Raw genomic sequence first — 23,922 nt, forward strand, 5'->3', positions numbered from 1 at the left:
GAAAGAGTTGGGTCTTTAGCTTTTTCTTAAAGGTGCACTTTTTTTTAGAAGATAGTATTTAAACCAGACACTTTTTACAATCTAAAAGAAACACGCAAAACTGCACCAGCTTCCTCCCAGCTCCTTTTATTACTTACCCTAACCTGTTTCCTAAGAAGAATAAAATTAGATTATAATGGTGTATACATTTCTTGCTGTGAGTCCCAGAAAGCCTTCAGAGAGAGAGAGAGAGAGAGGAGAGAGAGAGAGAGAGAGAGAGAGAACTATTTATAATTGAGATGCGATTTCACCAAGTGGCTGTCAGACAGGTTGTTGGTTGCAACGTCTTCACATCCTCCTCTGTGGTTTCTTCTTCTTCTTCTTCACACGTTTCAATAACTGTGGAGGCTGAGGCGTCTGACGCTCTCTGCTCTGTTTCACTCTCAACCTGCGAGGTGAGTCTTTTACTTTTCAGTCGTTCACCTCTTAGATTTGAACATGCTGAACACTGACTGTATAGAGAGTCTCAAGAGGATATATGTGTTTATTTGATGCTTTGGTTTTACACTTATGTTTACACAGAATTTAAGAGAAATGCTGAGCTGTTAAAACCATGACAGGGGAAGATTTCTTGACATGAGAAGGTTTTTATGTCTTCTGTTTTTGTTCCTACTTAAATTCTTTATATAGGAATACTTTTAAAACAACGTTTACAGAGCTGTTTGATGGATTTAATCGAGTTCCACTGTTTGCCTTGGTGCTTTAAGCTTCACATCCCTGTCTGCTTTTGTTGGTTGGCTTTGTTTTTGTGATGTTTAAAGTCCCCGTCTCTATGAAACACTGTTATAAATAACCGACTCCCTGGCAGAGGACATATTGTATCGCAGTGGTTAAACCCTTCTGGTTAAATAAAGGATACAAAATGTGATAAATGATGTCGAAGTCGAAGTCGAAGTCGAATAAGCACAATTTAAAAAGAGATAAAAGTGATATCAGTATCAAAGACAGTATTGTTTGGATATTTCATATTGTTTCATTTTGTTTCATTTGTTCATACAGGAAAGTAAATTGTGATTCTTTCCTCATGATAGACACAAACAAACAAAGAGTAGACAAATAAACATATTCAGGCAGCATGCAAGGACATCGATCGTTCATACAAAGAAAAAGGAAAAGATGTTTGCAGCAGATTTTCCATCGGAAGTCCCAAATAAAAGTTACACAGGACATAAAATAATAAAACCCGACCCAACAAAGTAAAAGTAAAGAAATAAACCTAAAAAAAACCAAAACAAAGTACATAAACTACATTATAAATTACTTTAGAGCAGTGGTTCTCAACTGGTGGGTCGGGACCCAAAAGTGGGTCTCGGAGCCGTTTCAGTGGGTCATGAATGTGTGCCTGGAAAAAAAGGGGGACAAAAGTCCACTTTAGAACATGTTTGTTTTGATCTGTCACGTGTTGTTTTGTTCTGTTTGAGGTCCAAACTGCACCATTTTCCATTAAACAAATCAGTGGTTGACAAATATCGAAAAAGTTGGTTTGCAATTTCTACTTAAGGGGTTGGTTGTCTGAGTCTAAACCAGCTAAAAACACTGCTTCAGAGAATACGCTGCTCATTACAAATAATTAAAAACATTTAAAATATACCAAAAATACTTGTGTTTGAATGATCAGTTGTAAGGAAGGACACCTTACACAATAAAACACAGGAGACGGATACCAAGAATAAATACATTTCTTCCATTTACAACTGAAAACATCTCTCAGAGTAAGTTAACAAGTTCTTTTCATAGTTAAAATCTCTCTTAAAATGTATCTCTAAAGCCAACCAGGAGATTCAATGTCATATCAATATCTTGTTATTGCCTTCTTCCCTGTTATCAATTATATTTATCTTTTATCAATGACACAATCATGCATGTTTCCAAGGTGCATAACTTTGCTTATTGGTTATATCAAAGACTTTCAAAAAGACAGATAAAAAGTGCTCTGCCTCTGGCCATTTCCTGTCAACACCTGCATGTCTCTGATCAAACCGGACTTAAAGCTGTTACTTTGTGCTGATGTGGTTTCCTCTTCTCTTGATCCTTGTTGTGTTGTACCATAGACTGGTTTTAGATATTATTTACAGTCTATGTGTTGTACTTACTCTCTGATGTCCATTGCTTTGGATAAAAGCGGCTGCTAAATGTATGTATGGTCTCGATAGCTTTCCTCGTGTTTTAAACTGCTTCAAACTGAGGAAAAAGTCGACTCTTTTTGCACTGAAGAGAGAAACTACAAATAAATAACGAGTCAATATTCCCAGAGTGAAACTCAAACAACTGATCCTGTTTCTGTGACGATACAACGTTATAAATAAGGAACCAAGTATCATATCTCCAAATAACATATTCATTTCGGTGCTTTTTGTGTGTGCCTTTTATCAAGTTGACCTTCTGATATGTCCCCCAGTAATCCACCATTGCTTGTTCCACGTTTGCTCTATAATTTGAACGATGACACAAAAGCTCCACAGGTCTCGTGTTGCAGTGACTGAACTCGCTTCAATCTCTCTAATCTTCACTTCACTTTAATCTCATGACCTCACCGACTCAAAGCCGTCCTCTGCCCCCTTGGTTATTCAGACCCCCTCCAGCGCGACCATTAACAGCTCGTAACGGTGAGTGACAGACGAGCAGAACATGTTTGCTCTCACATTGTGGCCCAGGCCAAAGATTTGTCGAGGTTGCTAAATTTAACTCGGGCATGGTCCGAGTGTCCAAACACCTGTGCAGCGAAGGAAAAGGGAGAGTTAACGGAGTCTGTTTGCATGTCTTTGTCGAAGGTCAACGAGGGGGTGACTTGATCACCGCATGCCTTAAAAGTTGTTAAAATTCAAACCAGGTCTTTATGCAAGCTGTGGACAGGATGTCATGTTGTTATCGTGCAGAAGTGAAGAGCAGGAGGGAGCTTTAAGGATCCCTGCCTTTACAGTTTTTTGTATAGATGGTTGTTAAACATGACCCTCTTTAGAAACACATGCATCACCAAACATTTAACAAATCTCTTCCTTTCTCTGAGGTTGAAATAGTTCAAGTTCTGTTTTCTATTGCAAGAGTGGAATCAGAGGTGAGTGTAGTCAACATGACCCTTGCACTTGAAGAAAGTATTTAAACTAGACATATTTTACGATCTCAAAAAACAGGCAAAACTGCACAGGCTTGCTCCCAGCTCCTTTTTTTTTACAACTTTTACTCCTCCCCTTCCATTTTTGTGCAACTGTTTGAAATGCAGCCAGCAGCTCAGCACTTACAGACAACAGAGGACTTAAGAAGTTTCTTATTATGCAGAGTAGAGCAGTTTAGGGAAAGCTTTTACTGTCAAGACAATTAATCTGCATGATGTGATTAAATATCAAAATACTCCAGAGAGGCTAAAAGTAGGAACAAACAACACTTTAATAGTCAGGTACTTTCCGTATGTGAGAGAAAACTGAGCCGTGGATCCTGGCTTGTTGTCTCAGGCTGTTTGTCTCGTTACCATGTGGGATTTAAAGGGTCTCTCAGGTGAACAGGTGCTGCAAAGAGGAACAAGACCAACAGCCTTAAATTCAGTTTATATTCCTGTTTGAAACGAGGCCTTCATTATTTCTTCTTTTCTGACCATCTCCCAGAATTGGTACTCATTCCTTAAAGCCACATGTAACATTATTTATTTAAAATGTTGATTATAATAACACATTTTAATCATTGCATGTTGTTAACAATTAAAACAATTAAATGTTGCTTTGAATAAACATGAGTCGGATGGACTCCATCCATTGCGTTCTGTTTGATTCAGGTCTGAAACAAATAACCAATCAACTAGCCAATCACAGCAACTCTGTGAGGAGAATGTTTGGGTTGCTGGTCTCTATGACAACGGCTGGCTGCATTCCATTGTATTCTTTATGTTGCTTACTGCGACCTTAGTGCTTCTGTCCTTACAACCTCAGTTTCAGAGTGCTTCTCACCAGCACTCATTGCTGCTATAGGTTTATGAAAGATAACTTCTGCTCCCTTCGATTGTGACGTACCAAGAAAACATTACAACAACAGGCTAAATGACTCGTGTCCAGGCATTAGCAGCAGCTCTAGACCTGGAAATTGTACCCTCAAAATGACAGATTAGTTTCTCCTCCATCATTGTTGTTGACAAAGACGATATCAGAAGTCCCGCCCCTTCTTGATTTTGATTGATTTGTGAGGGAAGTAACATTGACAAGTGTGAAAGGTGTTCCAAATGTTGACCTGTTTTCCACTGAGATCATCAGCGACAAAAAACAGCCAACACAGAGAAGCGTTTTCTGCGTTTAGGATGCTGAACCGCATTGTTTTTGTATTGAAAATGGGAGCTGCCAGCAAATAAAAACGTCCTTTTGTGGAGACAGGCCCTTAAATATAAAGAAACATCGAAGCAAAACTTTCTCTTAAAGAGGACTGTGACAAATCTCCTCAAGGGGAAAACAACCAGGAGATGCTTTTTATCCCCAACATGAATGAAGAAGTCTTTATCTTTCTGCTGCAGTCGACAACATGTAGGTGTGATAAGTCAGATTATAACTTGAGGAACTGTGTTTGTGTGTGGCTGATTCCCAGCAGAGCCCTGAGTGGTGTTAGTGTGGAATCTGTGTCTGTGATAGGAGGCGCTATGAGGCTTTAAGTCTGATAAAAATAGTGCACAGGGCTGTGGACGGCGTAAACCCCACTGACACCAGTGTCAAACTGAAAGACAGCTGTGTGGTTCGGGGGATGGAGGAACATCTTATTCCACAGAATGATCAAAAAGAGAAGGAGAAATATGTTTTAAAGTTGAGGGATTTTTTGAAAGGTTATTTCTTTTAATAACTGATGATTTGTTCTGTACTGTGGGGGGATCCTGGCCTGCCTGCTGTATGAAATTAGTGATGATAAACTGCAATTATTTTCATTTAATTTAATTTAAATATTCCTATTTAATCACTATGTCTGCCCAGGTGTTACTGAGACAGCTGAGTTTTGTAAATAGCATTATTAAAAAACATGTATTATGCACAATTCTTTTAAAGTAAAGTACGAATTCAGTTCTGTCACAAAATCACAACAATACATCGTAGATCATTCAGTGCAGCTGGATTATTTTTAATACTCTGATTTTAAAAAGAATTAGATACACTTGCCTCTTGGATTTTTTTCCAGGGGGAGGGGGAATATAAGAATGTGCCAACACAATACCAGCTCACAAGACAAGGCTTTAAGCTGAGTCATGCTTAATTACCAGATCTATAACAGCAAACGGCTTTATAAATCTTTTACAAAATAAGGAATCTACTTTACAGTTTCTTCTTAGGCTCGTTGTAATGTGAACCTTTTATGTGTAGGAATAAGATAGATAGATACTTTATTCATCCAGAGGGAAATTCAAAGCATCCAGTAGCAGGTTACAAAGACATGACATGAAACATTTGTTACAAATTAAACCACAAAACCAACCCCCCCCCCCCCCCCCCCCCCCTCCCATACATATATATTAACCCGAAAAGATTTAAAGAATACCCCTAGATGAATCAAATTTAAACTGTGCAATTAAAAATAGATTTATACAAGAAATGTACATAACCCGTGCAGGGATAAAAATATATGTGAGATTTAAACAAGAACCTAAAAACAGTTGAGGTAAAAAAAATCTGTAATTAGACCTGAAAATAAAGAAAAATAGTGTTGACCTTCTGAAGTTGTGTTGTTTATATATGTACAGCAATGTTTTAAAAGCAGATAGTGCAGAGTTATCAAAAACAGACATTAAATAACAGGCAGTGCAAACATTAAATTAAAGGTGCTGTTTAACTATTTAAGTAATTGAGGTGATCATTAAAGTGTCCAACTAGAGGCTGACTCTTGGGACAGCTGTGCATATGGGAAATGGAAAAAGGAGGATTTAGTCCGAGTGTGTGTGCTTTCCCCTGCTATAACCGTGAGGTGTTGTACAGACGTGTGGCCAGGGGGACAAAAGAGTTGTTGAGTGTGTCTGTGGAGCACTGAACACACACTCCTCTGCCTGCTGAAGGTGCTGCAAATTCAGATTATTTTCACCTGATCATTTCCATAATAAATCTATTTTTCTGAAATGTTTCAAAACTTGTTAAAAATGCTCTTCACAATTTCCCAGAGGCCGAAGTGACACCCTTAACTTGCTTCAGCAACGGCCCAAACTAAGTCCCTAAATTAAATATGCAAGAGTAGCCTTACACTTACTGTTTATAAAAGAGGACGTTTTTACTCTGCTGGACTTGCTACTTACCAAAAAAACCATTTGTGATGATGAATTAAGAGTGTATCCACTTCTTTAGACCACACTACAGCACTTCCCCTGACACCAACCCCACCCCCCTGAGAGATTAACACACACACACACACACACACACACCACACACACACACACACACACACACACACACACACACACACACACACACACTCACACACACACACACACACGCGCACGCACACAGAGTACAGCACCAGATAATGAGCTCTCCTCTCTCTCAGGGAATTTGATCGTTTCTTCGCCGTGACTCGAAGTCTCGCGAGATTTGCGTGCAGCTCTCGCCTCCACCACGGTTAGCACTGGAGGCTAATCCCGTCTGTCGATCGTTAGTAACCGTTAGTAAATGTCGACGCCTCAAATAACAAACATTCAGTGTGCGTGATAAATACAGAGGCGCGTTATATACCCGAATGTTTCCAATGGGGACTTTTTACGGTAACCTAACAATGATTTGCCTCTTTCCTAACGACACAGTGCGCCCGTAACTGTGTCAGTTACTGCTAACAGGCTAACTAGGCTAACGAGGCTAACTAGCATCCGTTAGCGCACAAACCAGGAAGCAGAGCAGCAGCAGACCAGCAGGCAGCTCAAAGGTTGCTCTACTTCTCCTGCGGACAGTAATTCCTTTAATAAAACAACCTCGTCCAGGCCCGTGAACACGAGGAGAAAGGTAATTGTAACGTTTATCTAACAGGATAATGGTGAAAGTGATCGTCTGCAGAGGATTGAGTTACATGTTTGTTCAGGTTGTTTCAACCGATTCAGTCAGTTTAATAAGGTTTGAATATTTAAATACTTAAATACTGTCTAAGTGTCGTCTGCACAGCTGCACCACAACATTATCATTATATATGTGTGTGTGTGTTGTTAGTTTTATTGTGGTTTATTTGCTGTTAAACTCGTTAACACCTGATCTCTGCAGCATTAAAACCTCAAACTAGTGATTACTATTAAATCATCTTTTTATCACAGTTTGGATTTAGATGCATTTTAGAATATAATATAATATAATTAATTTATTGATCCCAACATGGGGAATTGTGGCGTTACAGCAGCAGGTTGTCCAAACACACAATATGAGCAAAAAACACAATATTAGCAAATCTAAACATAATATAATATTAAATACAAAGTAAATAAGCACTAAAAATATCAAAACTAAGAATGTGAATATATACAACCAGGATTTAACTGAGCATTACTAGTCTTAAATATGAAAGATTGAATGTAAATGTGCAAAAACAGATTAGTAAATGGACAGTATTGACATGAGTTAAAGTGCATGAGTGTAGACATATAATAAGCAGAAACTATTCACTATAATGGTGAGTAGACAGACAAATGAAGTGAACATGAGTGCAGGGATCATTTTTTAATTTAAACATGTGCAGAACAGATGACAGTAAAGGAGAGACAGATATTATCATGCTGACAGTTCTCTGAGGTGAGCTGTTGTACAGAGTTATGGCCTTTTGTTTTCTTGTTGTTTGCTTGTATATCTTTGTGTTTGTCCCAGTTGACACGCGGTTTTTATGACAGACTAGGATAGGTTCATTCAAATGTAATAGTTATATTCAGTGTGATGCATGATCTGCATTGTATGTCAGAAAAGACAGGGATCACTGTTGATACTAACAGCAACCTAAGTTAATAGTATCATCATTAAAAACACTCAAAGTAGACGTGGGGCTGTATCCAAGTACCTCTTCAGTCTGTCAGCAGACAGTACCTACTATCTGCTGTTTACTGTTTAGTACCTACTATCTGCTGTTTACTGTTTAGTACCTACTATCTGCTGTATACTGTTTAGTACCTACTATTCAGTAGGCAGATATTTGTTCCTACTTCTTCTGATTCATTCAGTATGGAAGTGACGTCATTTACGTTACCTGAACCGGCTGAATAAACCATTAAAGACGCATTTAAATAGTGAAATCATTATTCAAATAGAGGGAGAACGGTTTTGTAATAATGCAGATATTTGTTTTATTTTCTGTTGTTAATTAAAAGTAGTGATTTCAGTCCGGACTTTAACTCTAGATTGAAAAATTGATTTAATTAATCCACGCTCGTTTGTTTTGATTCGGAGGCGGACGCGATGTGACGATTTACGTTTAATTTCGCACAGCATTGTGGGAGTTAGAATACAATTCATTTCCTGAAAGCACGCATCCGATCCATACTGCATGAAACCTGGAAGTTAGTATCCATACTGAAATGTTCAGTATACTGAGGTGGACCCAAAAAATACATACTGAATGACCACGAGGGTTCAGTATACTGAAACTCCATACTGAAAAGTACTGCCAACTGAACTGTGGCTATTCGGAAAGGGCCCTGATCTGCAGCTTACTGGAGATACTCTAACCCACTTCCGGCTGCTATCAGGGGGCTTTCCGGTTTGTTGGTTTCACCTTCACACACATTTTTTATTTGTAGTCTGAATGTATGTGTCCTTGGTTTGATGGTCCCATTTTTTTTTCATTCATCCAGCATCAAACCGCACTGAACCAACATGGCCACTTATCAGGTGTGCATAACTCCTGAACCGGTTCCTCTTAAAGTGCATCAGAGCAAACATGAGCTTGTGACAGATGACATATGAGTGGAGCCAAGTGAAACAAAGATTTATGCTTGTACGGCATGTTGCTGAACAAACTGCCTCCTTTACTCCCAGAAGCTTTGTGCGGGAATGAAATGGAGACATTTGAAATTATTCTCACGCCAGAGTAGATATTAGATATTTGTGGTGGGAGTTAACTCACAGATGCTACTCCTTGTAATTATCATTCAGGGCATACTCAAATTCTGCAGGGCCCTTTTTTCTCCCAGAGCAGAGTTAGAGATGATACTATGAACACTTTAAAGAGCTTCTTGTGAATCATAAAGGTCATAAGTGGTTTCTGTCTTGTAAGATCAAAGTGTACATCACACCTGACAAACCTACCCAGTTAAACCTGCTTGTTGAGGATCATGTTACCTGGCAGCAAAGAGGTGCCAAGAGGTGTTGAGTACCTTGACATTGTACATTGAGAGATTGAGGCCCAACAAGAAAGGGACATTGGTCTTTTGTCCCCCCTAATGGCCTGCTTGATGAATAACAGCTATTTAACCACCCTCTTTGGATGAGTACAAACTGGGAAGGCTGTTTTACGAACACGTAGCAACCATTGTTTGGCACGTAGCAACTGTTATCCAATCAAACATGACAGGAAACAGGCTTTTCACAACAAACCCTAAAATTCAGCTCATGGAAGGAAATTCTGAATAAAATGCAAATGCTTCAGGCTTTGACTTAGCCATTAGGAGAGCAGCTTGACGTCATCAGCACCAGGGACACCACGTCTTCAACATCAAGAAGTCCCTGTTGGAGTAAAAGCTTTCCCCTTGCCTGACTGCACTAAAGCAACAGCACCTGCTCCCGGGCTGCTGCTGCTTTGTGAGGCACTGTGATGCTCTGATCTCCATTTTGTGGGTAAAGATTAATACAATATTTAGACATTGTTAGAGCAGGCAGCAGTATAGCCATTGCTGCTGGGTTTAAGGTGGTACACTTTTAAAGATGTGCTGTAAATGAAGTACCTGCTTCCCTTTTTTTTACAAACCACAATTTAGACAAGCTGTTAAATATTATTTTGTTGAAGGGTTAAAAATAAATTAGATTCTCCTCTTACACATATCATAGTTTGCAGTGTTTCCCCTAGGTTTATCAGTTAGGGGTATAGCTTGCTTCCAAGCAGCAGGAAAGGGAGGGGGCTGTTTGTGAAACGATTGCACACACATTTCACGAGTACAGTCGTATTTTGTGTCTTTTTGGTGGTTGTGGTGGTGAGCGATCGTGTGGAGATGGATTGCCCTGCGGTGTGTGTATGCAAACAGTTCAAATATCATTCCCCCAAAAAAACTTAAGCACAGACACACTCTCATGAACATCCTGAAGACAGAGGGATACTAGTTACTAAAGTTAATCTGTAGTCCAAAGTCAGCAGAACAAATCATCCACCGAACAGTTATACAACTCATCAAGGCAAAACAAAGACATTAGAGGGTCTCTTTTTCTGTCTCTATGGTAAAGCCCGTTTTGTTCTGCCTCTGAGTCAAAAACTGATATCAAGCAGGAGTGAAATAGTAACATGTGCTCAGTGGGAGAAGTTATGTGTTTGGTACTTTTAAGTGGTTAAAGAACATAACAAGAATCAAACCTTCATTACCTGTGCTCTACCTTGTTGGGTCTATAGTGTGCTGCTAGGTTTGGTCTGTGACAGATGTTGGCTACAGATGTTTTTTGTAACTTCATTTATTCACCTTTTATAACGGCGTCTTCAAACGTTTTTTGGTTGTATCATCAAGTGACTGTTTATATTTCAGGTGTTTGATACCTTTACTTTATAGCGATAGTAGAGACGTGAAGGGGGAGGATTTGGTTCATTCATTCAGTACTAAATTCTATCGCAACAATGATATCTATTCATGATGGCCTTTAGAAACTAACAAAACAGGATTCTTTCTCAAGGAGCCGATTGTGTTTCTCTGACTAGAATACTTGGATTAATGGTTGAAATTTCAGAAATCTTGGGTATCCAGTCGTGTCCCTGGGTCTGTTCACTATTTAGATTAAACTGCCTGGTGCCGAGCCAGCTTTCACAGCTAAGATGCTCGTTCCAGCAGCTTACAACTCATATGGCCTCCAGTTCTACACAATACAAGAATATTTTGCATGGCATGATTAAGCTGCAAGGACATACTATGTTTGTGAAATGTGTTAACAGTCTGGTCCGTGTGATTCTTCCAGCGTCTGCCAGAGATAATCAAACATTAGCTCACAAAGACCGAAGCCATCACATCTTGCTGCACAGAAGCTCAACTTGTTTCCCATTGCTGTCGGCTCATGTACACATGTTAGCATGCCGCTCCTGCGGTGTGCTGTAGCTTTAAAGCTGTTGGCCTGTGTGTGTTATCACTGGCCTCGGTTTTGATTTATTTTTCTCCGACACTTCAAGGTCATGTGCGGCTTCAGGGGGCTGCTGATGGGATGTTTGAAAGCAGATAGGTGCAGAGAACTCGATCACAGGCTACAGGGTGTCATGTATGCTGTCCAGCTCCAGCCTGTCAGCAGGTTAGGAAACATGTAGCTCTACAATCCTGGTGAATACAGGGGGCTTGTTTGAACTCAATGTTGAGGTTTTCTGCTGTAACGCACAATTCCTTCACATCTTTGGTTTCTGGTAGGGATGCACCAATGCATTGGTTCAACATCGGTATCGACCGATATTGGGCCTTGTTGACAGACATTGACGGCAAATAATGTGGCATGAACCGATGTCAGTAGCCGATGTTTATTTGTTGTGCCAAATCAATTTAATGCTGGCATGAAGTACACCTGACTACTCATTCAGAGAGGACGTTTGTGAATTGGACAGAATAAATCAACAATGAAAAAACGCTGGCTGTTTTTATTGTCATACATGAGAGACAATGTTGAAATTGTGGGAGTCTTGCACCAGAAGAAGTCATAAATCAAACCTCGGTATCTGCATTGGCCCTGATTCTCCCAATTGGTGCATCTTTAGTTTCTGGTTAATTCCTGTTGTGATCCCCGAATGAGCAAACCGTATAAATGCAAGCAAAGCCATCTGTCTCAGCATTTCAGTAAATACAATCATATTAACTTGTTTTCATGTTATCTTTTTTTAGGGAAATAATATTTATCCTGGTTTGAGTGCAACGATGTCTAAGGCTCCAGCTTCTCCTGCTCGCTCTCGGTCCAGATCAAGATCCAGGTCCAGGTCCTATTCGAGATCTCACTCTAGAAGTCGCTCCCGCTCAAGATCCAGAAAGCGTCGCTACAGGTAAAACCAATTTCCAACAATAACCTTCCATTAACAATAACAATACAAATTCTTGTATATTTGCTCAATTTATTGTGTCCAGCTGGCATTGACTTCCTCACTTTAAATCACCAGTGACTTTTTAGTGACCCCTTACAAAGACTTGTTGGACACAATATACAGCAAAGTGTTTAAAACTGCCTGAAATGTTTTTGTTGTTATTATTCATCCTGTTTAAGTTATGCTGTTTTTCTCATCTGCACTACGGCTGTTAGTTGTACCTGTACTGGTCTTGTTACCACCAGTTTAACTGAAGTGGTTGATGTGAGTAAAACTAATTTATCATAAATAATGTAGGGCATCATTCTATGCAGCTTTGCAACACATCAAATGGCATTCAAAGACCTTTACCTGCTGCGTCGATGGCTGATTTGTCTCGCCTATTTGTCCAGTACAAACAGATACTAGAGATTCTCTTATTTAGTTGATGACACACAGGCTGTGGTCGGTGCTGTAAAGCAAATTAAAGTGCATTCGTTGTAGGGATAATGTTTGTATGTGTGCAAACTACAAATACATTCCCAGGTCATGTTTCAGCTGTGTGTGACATTTTCTCCATCGTAGCAGCCGATTCACCCTTACGAAGGCTGACACAGTTTGCCTTGAGATCACAAGTTAATCCAGAGACATGTTTTATAACCTTTAACCTTCAATAACAACAAGTGCCCCCAAATTAAGTTTTGTCGACAGTCACTTGTTTTTACTAAAGATTATAAAATCATTTTTTGTGATTTACAAGGCACGGCTCATTCTAGGCTTGTTCTTAATTTGTATAAATGTCTTTCCTGTGTGGGAGAGAGGCTGACAGAGCCTCAGGCATAATTAGCATTTTGCTCTTGTTGGTCTTAATTTGTTTTGTAAAGTGTGTCACATACTCGAGAAGTCAACCTGTTACATGTTGAATTCCTATTTTTTTCACTGTTCATTTAAAGGAGGGAGGGCTTTCCACGCTCACTGCCTTTGTGTTTCTGTGGTTAAGTATAGTCACACATGGCAGGTTGTTGAAATGGATTGTTTACCTTTACTTTGTTTACCTAGGTTTTGCATTGCTAAATCTGCAAGTCAATAATAGTCTAAATAGAGAGAGAGTAGCTGCCGTAGCTCCTTCACAACCTCCTCTCGTTGTGGATTAGAGCAGGTTGTGTCCTGACTGAACCTTTGTGCGACAGACGTTGAGGTGGCATAGAGTTCATAGTGTTTACTGCAGCATAGTCCAGATGACGAGAGGGAAGGGGTAAGCAGAGAAATGACTTTTGTATCTTTTCATGAATGTAGCTTTGGCCTGTTTGCTGTTTGGTTGGAGGGATTTCTTAGTTGCAGATTGAATGTAATGATGATTACTCTGCTGTGTTAAAGTCAACGTCACATTTTAATATTTGTTGTACTGTTCTCACTGGATAGACGTTGAGTATGTGTAGTAGCTTCCTGAATGACTCCCTCATGTTTGGGATGAGCTGGTGGTGCTCAGTGGAGGTTACTGAGCTTACACTGCCCCCTACTGACAGCTCTAGGACCCCTGCACCTGGCAAGACATCTCAGAATAAGATCTGCTGAAACTTCAGGGTTCATTTAAACGCCCAGATATCAAAAACAACAAGGAATCATGTATCTGATGTTTTATGTTTTTGCTTTGTACTCCCTCTGCTGGTTAGGTAGCTGAAATATCAGTCTTGTTTTTCTAACATACTCAGTTGTTAGTGGGTAAACTATGAAGGCTTTTTATTTTCTATAACTTTTGAGGAGGAAAAAAAGAGGAATGTTTTTATTTCCCTCTTCATTTCTCCCTACACCTCAGTTTAGAATAAAACTTCAGATCAACCATAAATGAGATGTGATGATAACAGCTTTAGGAGTCTTTGAATCTCTGGTTTAGGCGGCTTGTGAGTGACTGATAGCCTTTTTTTCTCTTCTCTGTCTTGTCCAGTTCTAGGTCTCGTTCCCGCTCTCGCTCTCACTCTCCGTCCTACAGAAACTATCCTGCCAGGGACTATCAGAACAACAGAGGAAACTTTAGAGGCTACAACCGAGGCTACCGGAGGCCTTACCACTACCGCGGCAGAAACCGAGGCTATTACCAACGTGGGGGCCATTACCAGAACAGGGGAGGTGGAGGCGGATATGGCTATAAGGCAAACTATCAAGGTGGAGGTGGTGGAGGAGGTGGAGGTGGTGGAGGAGGAGGAGGAGGGGGAGGGGGTTGGCATGATCGGCACCATGACCAGGACCACCACTCTTACAGCCCCAGGAGAGGGCGCTCACGCTCACGCACACCTAAGAAACGCTCAGGTAGCCGCAGCCGCTCTCACTACTCTGACCGCTCTTCTTCTGGGAGATCTCGACGCTCCCGGCACTCCAGCTACTCCTCCCGGTCCCGCTCTGGGTCACCACGTCATCGCAGCAGTAAGGGCAAGCCGGGCTCCAAGGACGGCAAGGACAAGCAGGCAGAGAGTCACTTGGAGAAACCCAGGCAGGCGGCAGACGGCAGTGCCATCGAGAAGGCATCTGGAGGTAAATGGATCGACTACGACACCAGCCCCAAACAAACCAGTCCAGACTCTAAGAAAGAAGATACTCCCACCGGTCCTGCAACCAAAGGACCTGCAACTGGAGGTCCTATGTGGAAAACCATCGGCAGTGCGTCCCCTCCACCAAAGAGCCCCTCAAAGTTGGGACAGACCGCCTCTTTTGGAGGCTTCGGGTTCTTCTCGAAGGAGGATGTCAAATCTGGAGATAAGACTGTGATCTCTGCTGCCTTCAAAAAGTATGTCTGTTACTTCTTCAACCATCTTTTATTGCTTTCCAGTCTTTTCTTTTTAATTTGTCTTACAAATGACGACAATATTTTTCTTTCAAACATGTTTAGCATTTGTCAAAGATCCTTGGAAGAATAAAGGTTAAAAAGGAATACATAAGACTCCTGATTTAAAGTGCAGTGAAAATGTAGCCGGCCTGTTTCCTTCTCTGTGCACTGAGAGGAAGTTGTATGAAACATTGGTGGTGACGTGAGTATAATTACTGCAATGTGAGTCCTGCTCTACTGTTTGCACAAGGGATGGGCTTATTTATTGATTCATTCATTAAAAAGAAATAATCAATACATCAAGGGGGTTAAAACTAGTCAGTCTGCTGCACTGCTTCTTAAAAACCTGAGTTTATTTATGGTACTAGATCCGCCATTGCTTCTAATCTGACTGTAGGAAATAAAGTTAATCACTTTAAGGCTGGTGGATTTTTACTGTCCTAATGACTTATTAGGTAACTTAGGTGGTTTGGAAATGCTGTGAATCGATTTTCTCTCAACTAGTGCATCCAGAGCATCATTTTGTAACCACAAAAAAGTCTTTGACACCTTTTTATATATATATATTAAAACTAAATATGTTAAATCTAACAGACTTCTGATTCCATCAAATGTGCTGTTAAAATATGAGTAGTTTGTATGTTTTTCACCACAGTGTAAATTCAGACCAGGTATAACAAATAAAATGGAGTGAAGGATAAAAGATTAGAGCTCTTTAACAGGAGAGAGACATTTGCATAACCTATTTATTTTTAATCCATTGTTATCATCTGGTGCCCATCCCCTGTGTGTATTACATTTTCTTTTTCAGTTTGTGAGAATGTGTTGTGAATTGTGAAGTCCTGTTTTCCCACAATGCATTGTTCATTGTGTTGTATTAAAAACAAGCATAATGTTTGGGTCCTTGGCACTGCAGGTTCTAAATGTGAGTCTGGTTCTCTGTTTCAGATTCTTGGCTGAGAATAAAAACAAAAAGCAAGCCGCTGAGAAGGAGAACGGTCGGGACAAGGAGCAGAGCACCACGGACAGAGAACTGGAGAAAGGAGGCAAGACCGGAGACCTTTTCAACCTCTCGTTGACTTCTTTCGAGTCCAAGGAGGACAAGAGCATGCCCTTCTTTGATGCTGGAGAAGAAGAGTTCCTCAAGTCTCACGGGCTGAAAGACGCGGACATGGAGGAGGAGGGTGAGGTGAAGCCCAACCTCACAGCTCGGGATATTTACGGGAAGTGGGGAGACGAGCCGGCCTACTCGACGTCCTACCCGTTAGTCAAAGAGAAAAGCCGGAGAGACGCTGAGGAGGCGGAGCCCGCAGATCAAGTAGAGGAGGAGATGTACCGAAGCCGGAAGCACAGCTCCAAGAAAGAGGAGAAGTCCAAGAAGAAGGAGAAGAAAGAAAAGGAGAAGTCCAGAAGGAGTCCGTCCCCACCCGTCACCTCCAGAGAGAAGGAGCGTCCTCTGTTCCCCGTAGCTTTCCCTCCTCGTGAGGGCTCACCTGCCAGAAACCTGTCCTCATCAAGGGAAGAATTTGAACTCAAATACGGTGCTTCAGATGAGCTGCCTGGGTATGTAACATTCACAGTTAAACTTAATTGAATATAGAATGATTTCATCAGAGATACGAACGTCCTAAGAACAGATCAGGATTCCTGCAGCTTTTCGTCTTGTTAATGTCAAACATGAAACATCAAAAAGGAACAAACGCCACGTTTGTATCGATCATCACACACGCTGAGCCCCCCGTGCGTTTCTGAAGTAAAGACATCAGAATACACTTTGACTTATTTCATCGAACCAGCATAGCAACTTAAGTCAGCACTTTGCTGTCTGAAAGCTTTTTAGGCTATCACCTAAATAATCCACTATAGACTTGAAGAAGCTTGCTAGCTTAAGGAGGCTAAAGCTAATAAAGCCCATCATGCATCAATTAATGCTTTTTTATTTTTAATCAAATGTTGCAAAATCATTTGTGCAACATCTGGAATCATTTGACTTTAATTTCCTTTCCCTGAATTTTCATAAATTTGGTCAATAAAAGGGTAAATGTTGTGTTTGAATCTGTCACATTGTAAACATTGTGCATTGAGATAACAAACCAGGAGGGTTTGTTGTTATTGAAAAATGTAAAACTAATATCAGTGCCCCTGAAACTACAGTTACCAAGAGAATTCTTAATTTTTCTTTGACTGTAAAGCTGGTGTATAAAACACACTTTTAATACCTTTTTTTTTTTAATCAAAAAAGTGCGCTGCATCTTAAACAACGACCAATATACCAGAATAAAATGCAGACACATGATCATTACTGAGAGTGCAGCTGCCACCATAACACAGTCCATTCCTCCCTCATTTAAAATCATGCATGTAAAGAAAGGAAACCTCTAAAATCAGACTGCGTCATATATACATTATTTGATGGTATATTTCATTGCCATCTTGTGAATGGAATCTTTAAGATGTATAAATGTCTCCACCACTCCTCGTTCAAATGATTTTAACATAAATCTATGTCAGATAGACGACCCTTGACCTCACCACGCCAGAGGCTGTAAGGGTTTGAGCTGATTCAGTAGTTTGTCAGTCATACATCATTTAAATCCAAGATGTTGTTTTCTTTCTTTTTTTCCTTTCTTGTTCTTTTCATGGAAGATAAACGATGCATGCTTTGTAGGTTCAGCTCGCCCAGTGAGCATGTATGAACTTCTATCTACGTATAGGAAACAGAGTCATTATCAGACCCTCTCACCCTGTTCTAAGGCCAACATGTTGGCTAGTTTTTGAATGGATATGGATACATCGATATGTATGTTTAACGTCTCTCACCTCTTCTGTTCTCTCAGTGCTTCTCTGTCTAAAGATCGCCACATGCCCCGGGATCTGCTCAATCCCTCAAAGAAAGATTCAGAGTTTCGTTCCATCTTCCAGCACATGCAGACAGCTCAGCTCCGCCGCAGCCCCTCTGAGCTGTTTGCTCAGCACATAGTCTCCATTGTGCACTACATCAAAGGTATAGTATGATCTGTGCTGAGCCTCAGCACACTAAAGATCACAGCAGGAGATGAGCCGTTTGAAAAAGAGCTGATTCTGTTGGACTTTTCATAACTTAGCAATCTTTATGATCCCTTATGTCTAAAGATAGTTTCTGTTGTTTCTGTGCAGCTCAACACTTCACCTCCTCAGACATGACTTTGAGTGAGCGGTTTGCAATGTACCAAAGAAAAGCTGCAGAGGTAGAAATGATGAAGCCAAGGAAGAGCCCAGAAATCCACAGGTAGACAAAACACAACAACTACCTGCTCCGTAATGTATTCAAGATTTCTCCCTCTTTCCTTCTTTTAACATCCACTTCACCGACATTAAGGCCTTTCCTCTTCTCTCTCAGGAGAATCGATGTTTCCCCCAGTGCCTTTAAGAGGCACTCTCACCTGTTTGAGGATATGGAGGAGTCGAGCTACAAGGTGACCCGCCCTTTTGAATTTTGACGTATTTGGAACAAGCAAAATATTGAGACGATCCGAAAGCAGCAGTGTTCAGCTTTGTGCTTTTCTTTCAAAGGATGCATATTTCTAATTCAGAAAGAGCCCAATTGTGTTTTATAAGTGCCAAGCAAGCCCCCCCAGCCTATGAGATATGGTTATTGATTGGGTATGTACGAACCCAAGCAAAGGCTAAAAGGAAGTGAATTAAGATCCTGAATCCGAGCCTCTCAAGGGACGCTTATCTCAATGCCTTTACCTTGTAAGTATTTTTCAAAAAAGAATCAAATCAAGCCGCAAAAAAAAAAACCTGTGAAATAGAATTGATTTAACTTGAGCTACATGCATGCTGCTGGTTTCCACAAACACCTTCATATGGGAAAAGCTTTTTTTAAAGAAACATATATGTAAACATCTTTACTTGTTACACATTTAATTTTACTACATTTAGAGAAGTCATCAAAGTCTTTGTATTCACATTTAATCTCAACCACTAGAGGGAACACCATGCATACACTGTACATGTTGTGTTTATCTATTTGTTCTGCTCATAGGTTCTGGCTTCAAACTTTATATTTGTCTGTCTGAAAAAAAACAAAAACATTTTGATACATTCATCCAAATATTTTATCCATCAGTTTTTCACATAGCGGCTGTCGGTGCTAACAAACACATGTCTCTGCAGGATTCAGGTCAAAAGTTCAAAGGTGACGTGATGGACCTGCGCCTGGATATTGAAAGGCGTAAGAGGTTCGGGAAGGACTACAAACGTGAAGGAGGCAGGAGCCCGGGAGGCTCCCGAGGACCGAGCAGAGAGAGGTCCTCTGAGAAATCTGGGAAACACCACAAGAAATCCAAGTAGGTTCAAAGGCTGCAGGAAAAAAAAGAGGCTGTTTGGAGGAGAGGTTACCAAGCAGAGCAGAAAGACGGATTATAAAAACCTCATCATCATCTCTTCTTTACTACTCTATAATCACATTCAACATTTGAAGAATATTCCTGGACATTATTCTTCAGCTTAACTGAAAAATCAAAGGTGTCAAAGTCAATTCTAATCCTCCTGTTTGTGCTCACAGGAAGGGAAAGAAGAAGCGTGATCGCTCCCCCTCCTCCTCTTCCTCCTCCTCCTCTCCATCCCCTTACCCTCCACCCTTCAGAGGTAAAGAGTACATGGGAGAGGGGGCGGAGCATCCAGAGGAAGGCTACACTCACTCCCGTTATCCTCCCCGGGACTATGCCGGGCCCTCGGAGCGAGGCCCCGGGCATTACGAGGGTCACAACCCAGAAGGAAGAGGTCGAGGCCGGGGATTTGTAAGTTCTCGTCTTCCCGCTGCTTTTTATCTCTTCTGCTGTTTGTTTTTTTTAATTTATTCCCTTTTTCACTGAGGTACTGACATCTCATCTTCTTGCAATTCTCTGTCCTAATGGCATCACAGTAGACTGCGCTTCTCTGCTCTGTTCCTTCCTCCTAATGCTAAGGAACATAATGTGGATGATGATGATAATGATGATGACACTCTATCATACATATTCCATGCACTACCCTGATTTTTATTAAGGTAATGTAGCGCAAATCAGTGGAACTCTCATGACTAAAACAAATGCCTGATTTCCATCAGAATGGCTTTTATCTGTGTGTTCTGTGGTTCTCATCGCCCCATGGGTTTGTGGGAAAGTTTTTTTGTTTTTTTTTTGTCTGCTGACTGTGAGTTTAAATCCACATGCTGTTTTGATTTCAGTTCCCCAGAGTCCGAGGGCGAGGATGGAACAGGGGAAATTATCCTGGCAACAACAGCAATGGAAATCCTGCCAACATGAATCCTCAAACGCGCCCCCCAGAGGAGGAGTGGGACCCTGAATATACTCCCAAGAGCAGGAAGTATTACCTGGTGAGTCTCTGACGCTCCTCATTTTTAGATTGAGATTCCACATCAGAGCAGTAACGCAGCTCTGCAGTCATCACACCTTTGTGCGTTGACATTAGTTATACTGGTGTCCCAGTTTGTGAATTAACGTGGTGTTATGGAAGCACGAGTAAGCTAACTGGGATCGGAGTGCAACCAGTGCGATCTCTGTGCACGTATAAAAGCTTTCCTGCTTGCCGGTGTGTTCTTCTCCACTCTTTAAATGATCATGTGAATAATGCTGCGTTCCATTTGATCTCGGAAGTCGGAAATTCTGAGTTGCTGGTGTGATACGTCATCAGGAGCGCCCCCTGAAATCGGAAACTCTGAGAATCTTTAGTAGCCTGAGTTCAGATCCAATAAGGCTGCTACGTGCATCCAAAGTGATGTTTAAGCTGTAACTGTTTTGTTTTTGAAAACAAAACTTAAAAGTACAGTCCGCAAAAACAACTCCATCCCGGTTATATGCAACTGTTCTGATATTTTTCCAAACCGACACGCTGTGAGCAACAGTTAACTTATCTGCATAGTTTGCACAGTTAAGTTTACATCTCGGATAGCGACACAAGAAACTTTTTAACGAGCCGGAGAGACGTTCACAGTCTGCAGAGAGTCAGACAGAGAGGAGCTCAGACAGACAGTGAGGGGAGATATAACCCCGGTGTTTCAAATGTTGGTGTCGGTGTTTTCTGCTCTCTCTCAGTTTTTAAAAGTTACTATCAAGCTTCTCCACCTGAAGCTCACCTGTTGTGATAACTGAATTTATAGGGATTACACTAAAAATGTTACAAAGCAGCAGGCAGGAGAGAGTGAGTAATCATGGTTACTGTCTGTTTGTCAATTAACAATGTCCCGCCCCCTCTATGAATTAAACTCTTCTGTCAGTAAAACTTACTTTGATCATGTGTCACAGAATGAACACATTCTGTATTATGTTTGATTATATATAAACTAAACTAAAGTTAGTCCAATGATGTCATAAAAAACATCAAAGTCTGCAGAGCCTGTATGAAGCTCCAGCTGGAGGAACTCTGCAGGGCTAAAACAGAACAGAAACACAAGAACTCGAAGTCTACATGTTTTTAAATGAATGCATCACTGCGTGAAAATGTTCCTGATGAACATAAAAAGAGGACACATAACTAAATCATAATAGTGGTGAGGAAAACCTTCAAATTGTGCGTAAATATTGATCAAATTGAGGGAAAGACATTTCTGTTGCTAAAAACATTATACAGGGAAATAAGTTTGGTTGAACTGGTCAGTAACTTACAAATTTGTCTAAAGATCAGTATGAAAAGAATCGTGATAAAATCGTGATCGATTTTGCCAAAAAAAAATCGTGATATGATATTTTTCCCATATCGCCCCACCTCTACTCCTGGAGGCGTCCATGTTGCTTTTCTGACTTGCAACTGGAACACAAAACTCGGGTGTGACATCATTCCCAGTTCTGAGATTCAAGATCCGAGTAAATGGTGAATGGAACGCAGCATAAGTCCAGTTTCAGGTCACATTGGTATAAAGGCCAAAAAACTGTCATTCTATTGTTGGACTGCTTTGTCTGCCATCTTGTATTTTAGCAGCCTCTGTTTTTACGTCATGTATTGTTGTTGTTTCCCATTCGGCAGAGAAAACTAAACACTGTGTGGGATGAATGTGAATAAACTGTTTTTGAAATATTCTGCGATGATTGTGTTAAAACAGCTCGTGTGACGCCTGCTTTAGCCCACAGAAAGCTTTTTATTGACTCGAGTGTTGTTGAATTAGATTTTTATTTGAGTGTATTAAGATGATCTTTATAAACAGTAAAGTCTGTCAAGTCGAAATCTTGATTTTTTATTTGTGGAAAATCAGATAAACTTTTTTTTTTGTCATCCTCATCTTTAAGTCTTCCCATCTCCCCCTCCAGCATGACGATCGCGACGGAGAGAAAACCTGGGTGGACAACCGCGGAAGAGGCCGGGGCGCCTTTCCAGCCCGCCGGGGACGCTTTGTCTACCGCAAAGGGGGCAGCAGCCCCAAGTGGACGCACGACATGTTCCAGGGCGGGGAGGAGAGGGGGCTCGGAGACGACAACATGGAAGTGGAGCGCAAAGAACCCAAGAGCCCCGGAGACGTGCCGGCCATGAAGCAGTAGACGACTCACAGCCATGATGAAGGGGTTAAATAGTGATTAGATCGTCTTCTTCACGTCATCATAAAACTGTTTAGTGGTTTAATGTGTTCAGTGAGTTTGTGAAGAAAGACCTGACTTGATTTCAGAGCAGCACTCGTACTTTTTCTATGTGAGTTTTCAGCTTAATGTTTCTTTTTAATGTAACGGTGAGTTTGGGTTTTTCGACTTAATTGTAACTTTTTAAGGGAGAACTATCGGAGGCATCGAAGATAAATGTTCTGAAAGCATGAGAAAATAAGAAATGCATTTGTGCCTTAGAGTAAAAAAACAACAAAAAAACAGCCACATGTCATCTGTCGGAGGTACGGCCCCCGTCTGAGCGCTGTTTTTCAGAGTAGAGTCCATTTTATTCTTTCTGTTTGTGTTTTTGGGGCTGCGCTAAATCGTCAATGTTACCTGCATGAAACATTTGATTGACGGCTCTCTCCACGGGACCAATCAGTAGCGGGCTCAGGGCTCCCGATCATCAAAATTTCACACGTGAAAGTATCTGTTGAACCCCTGAACAGGTTTGTCACTCACATTATCTGAGCTCTTTCATTTAGTGTCACTTCAGCCGTACTTCTCACTTAGAGGTGAAAACATATGACGTGTGTGTGCTACAGTATATAGTCGTTAATTTGTGGATGTTTTTCAGTTTAAAAAAAAAAAAAAAAAACAATCATAAAATTGTTAAGAATTGGCATTTAAGTTCCCAAACACACACATAGAGCTTTCTGCCGCTGTCACATCAACTTAAGTCTTCTTTAGATCTAAAGCTAGATATTTTAAAAAGGCTACTCCGTGTATACAAGTCATTTGTTATCTTAAGATCTTGAAGAGGGGAAAATAGAAACTCCTGATAGTTCATTTTTAATACAACATTTAGTGTCTCGTAAAGAGAGAGCTCTGGAACACGAGCGAGTGAAGCAACACCTTAACGATTTGTGACAAACACAAAGAAAGTCGTTCTGTGAATCTTACTGTGCTGCTTTGTCCCACTTTGATTGTACATACTGCATGTACTAAGCAGAACTCTTTTTTTTTTTTTTTACTGTTCTCAAGAGCTTTGAATTAATTTGTCTTTTAATTTTCATTGGGATTCTTTTTCTCTTTTTTTTAAAGTCAGGGCAGATCTGTGTGTGACTTTTGAGACTGTAGAAATGTTGGACAGCCCACTGTGTTGAATTTACTCTTTTTTGTTTGGGGTCTCTCAAACCCCACTGCAGTCTGTGTACAAATCTGAATAGTTGCTGAATTGTTTTTTTTTCTTCTGATCTTAATAAAACAAAAATATGTATGAAAATACTGAAGTGATCATTTTTCAGCCCGGACACAAAAAAAATGTGTCATGAAGGTCACAAACATGAGCCTGGAGGTCATGAAACA

General features: G+C 40.7%; 1 protein-coding gene across 3 annotated transcripts; it reads left to right on the forward strand.

Annotated features, from left to right (window-relative positions):
- The first annotated feature begins 309 nt into the window (after positions 1 to 309).
- On the forward strand, positions 310 to 23,215 carry thrap3b (thyroid hormone receptor associated protein 3b). Of its 3 annotated transcripts, none has more exons than XM_065948202.1 (11): positions 310 to 434; positions 12,005 to 12,159; positions 14,123 to 14,959; positions 15,947 to 16,561; positions 17,836 to 18,002; positions 18,155 to 18,266; positions 18,378 to 18,453; positions 19,157 to 19,329; positions 19,548 to 19,782; positions 20,211 to 20,360; positions 22,267 to 23,215. In XM_065948202.1, exons 2-11 carry the CDS (start codon positions 12,038 to 12,040, stop codon positions 22,513 to 22,515), a joined length of 2,736 nt encoding a protein of 911 aa, XP_065804274.1. In that variant the 5' UTR covers positions 310 to 434; positions 12,005 to 12,037; the 3' UTR covers positions 22,516 to 23,215. The 3 variants fall into 3 exon arrangements, with proteins under 3 accessions (XP_065804274.1, XP_065804273.1, XP_020497924.2); XM_065948201.1 differs by lacking the exon at positions 310 to 434 and adding an exon at positions 6,569 to 6,980; XM_020642268.3 differs by lacking the exon at positions 310 to 434 and adding an exon at positions 6,572 to 6,980 and having other exon boundaries at positions 22,288 to 23,215.
- The last annotated feature ends 707 nt before the right edge of the window (positions 23,216 to 23,922 follow it).

Source organism: Labrus bergylta, chromosome 19 (assembly GCF_963930695.1).
Source record: "Labrus bergylta chromosome 19, fLabBer1.1, whole genome shotgun sequence".
NCBI lineage: Eukaryota > Metazoa > Chordata > Actinopteri > Labriformes > Labridae > Labrus > Labrus bergylta.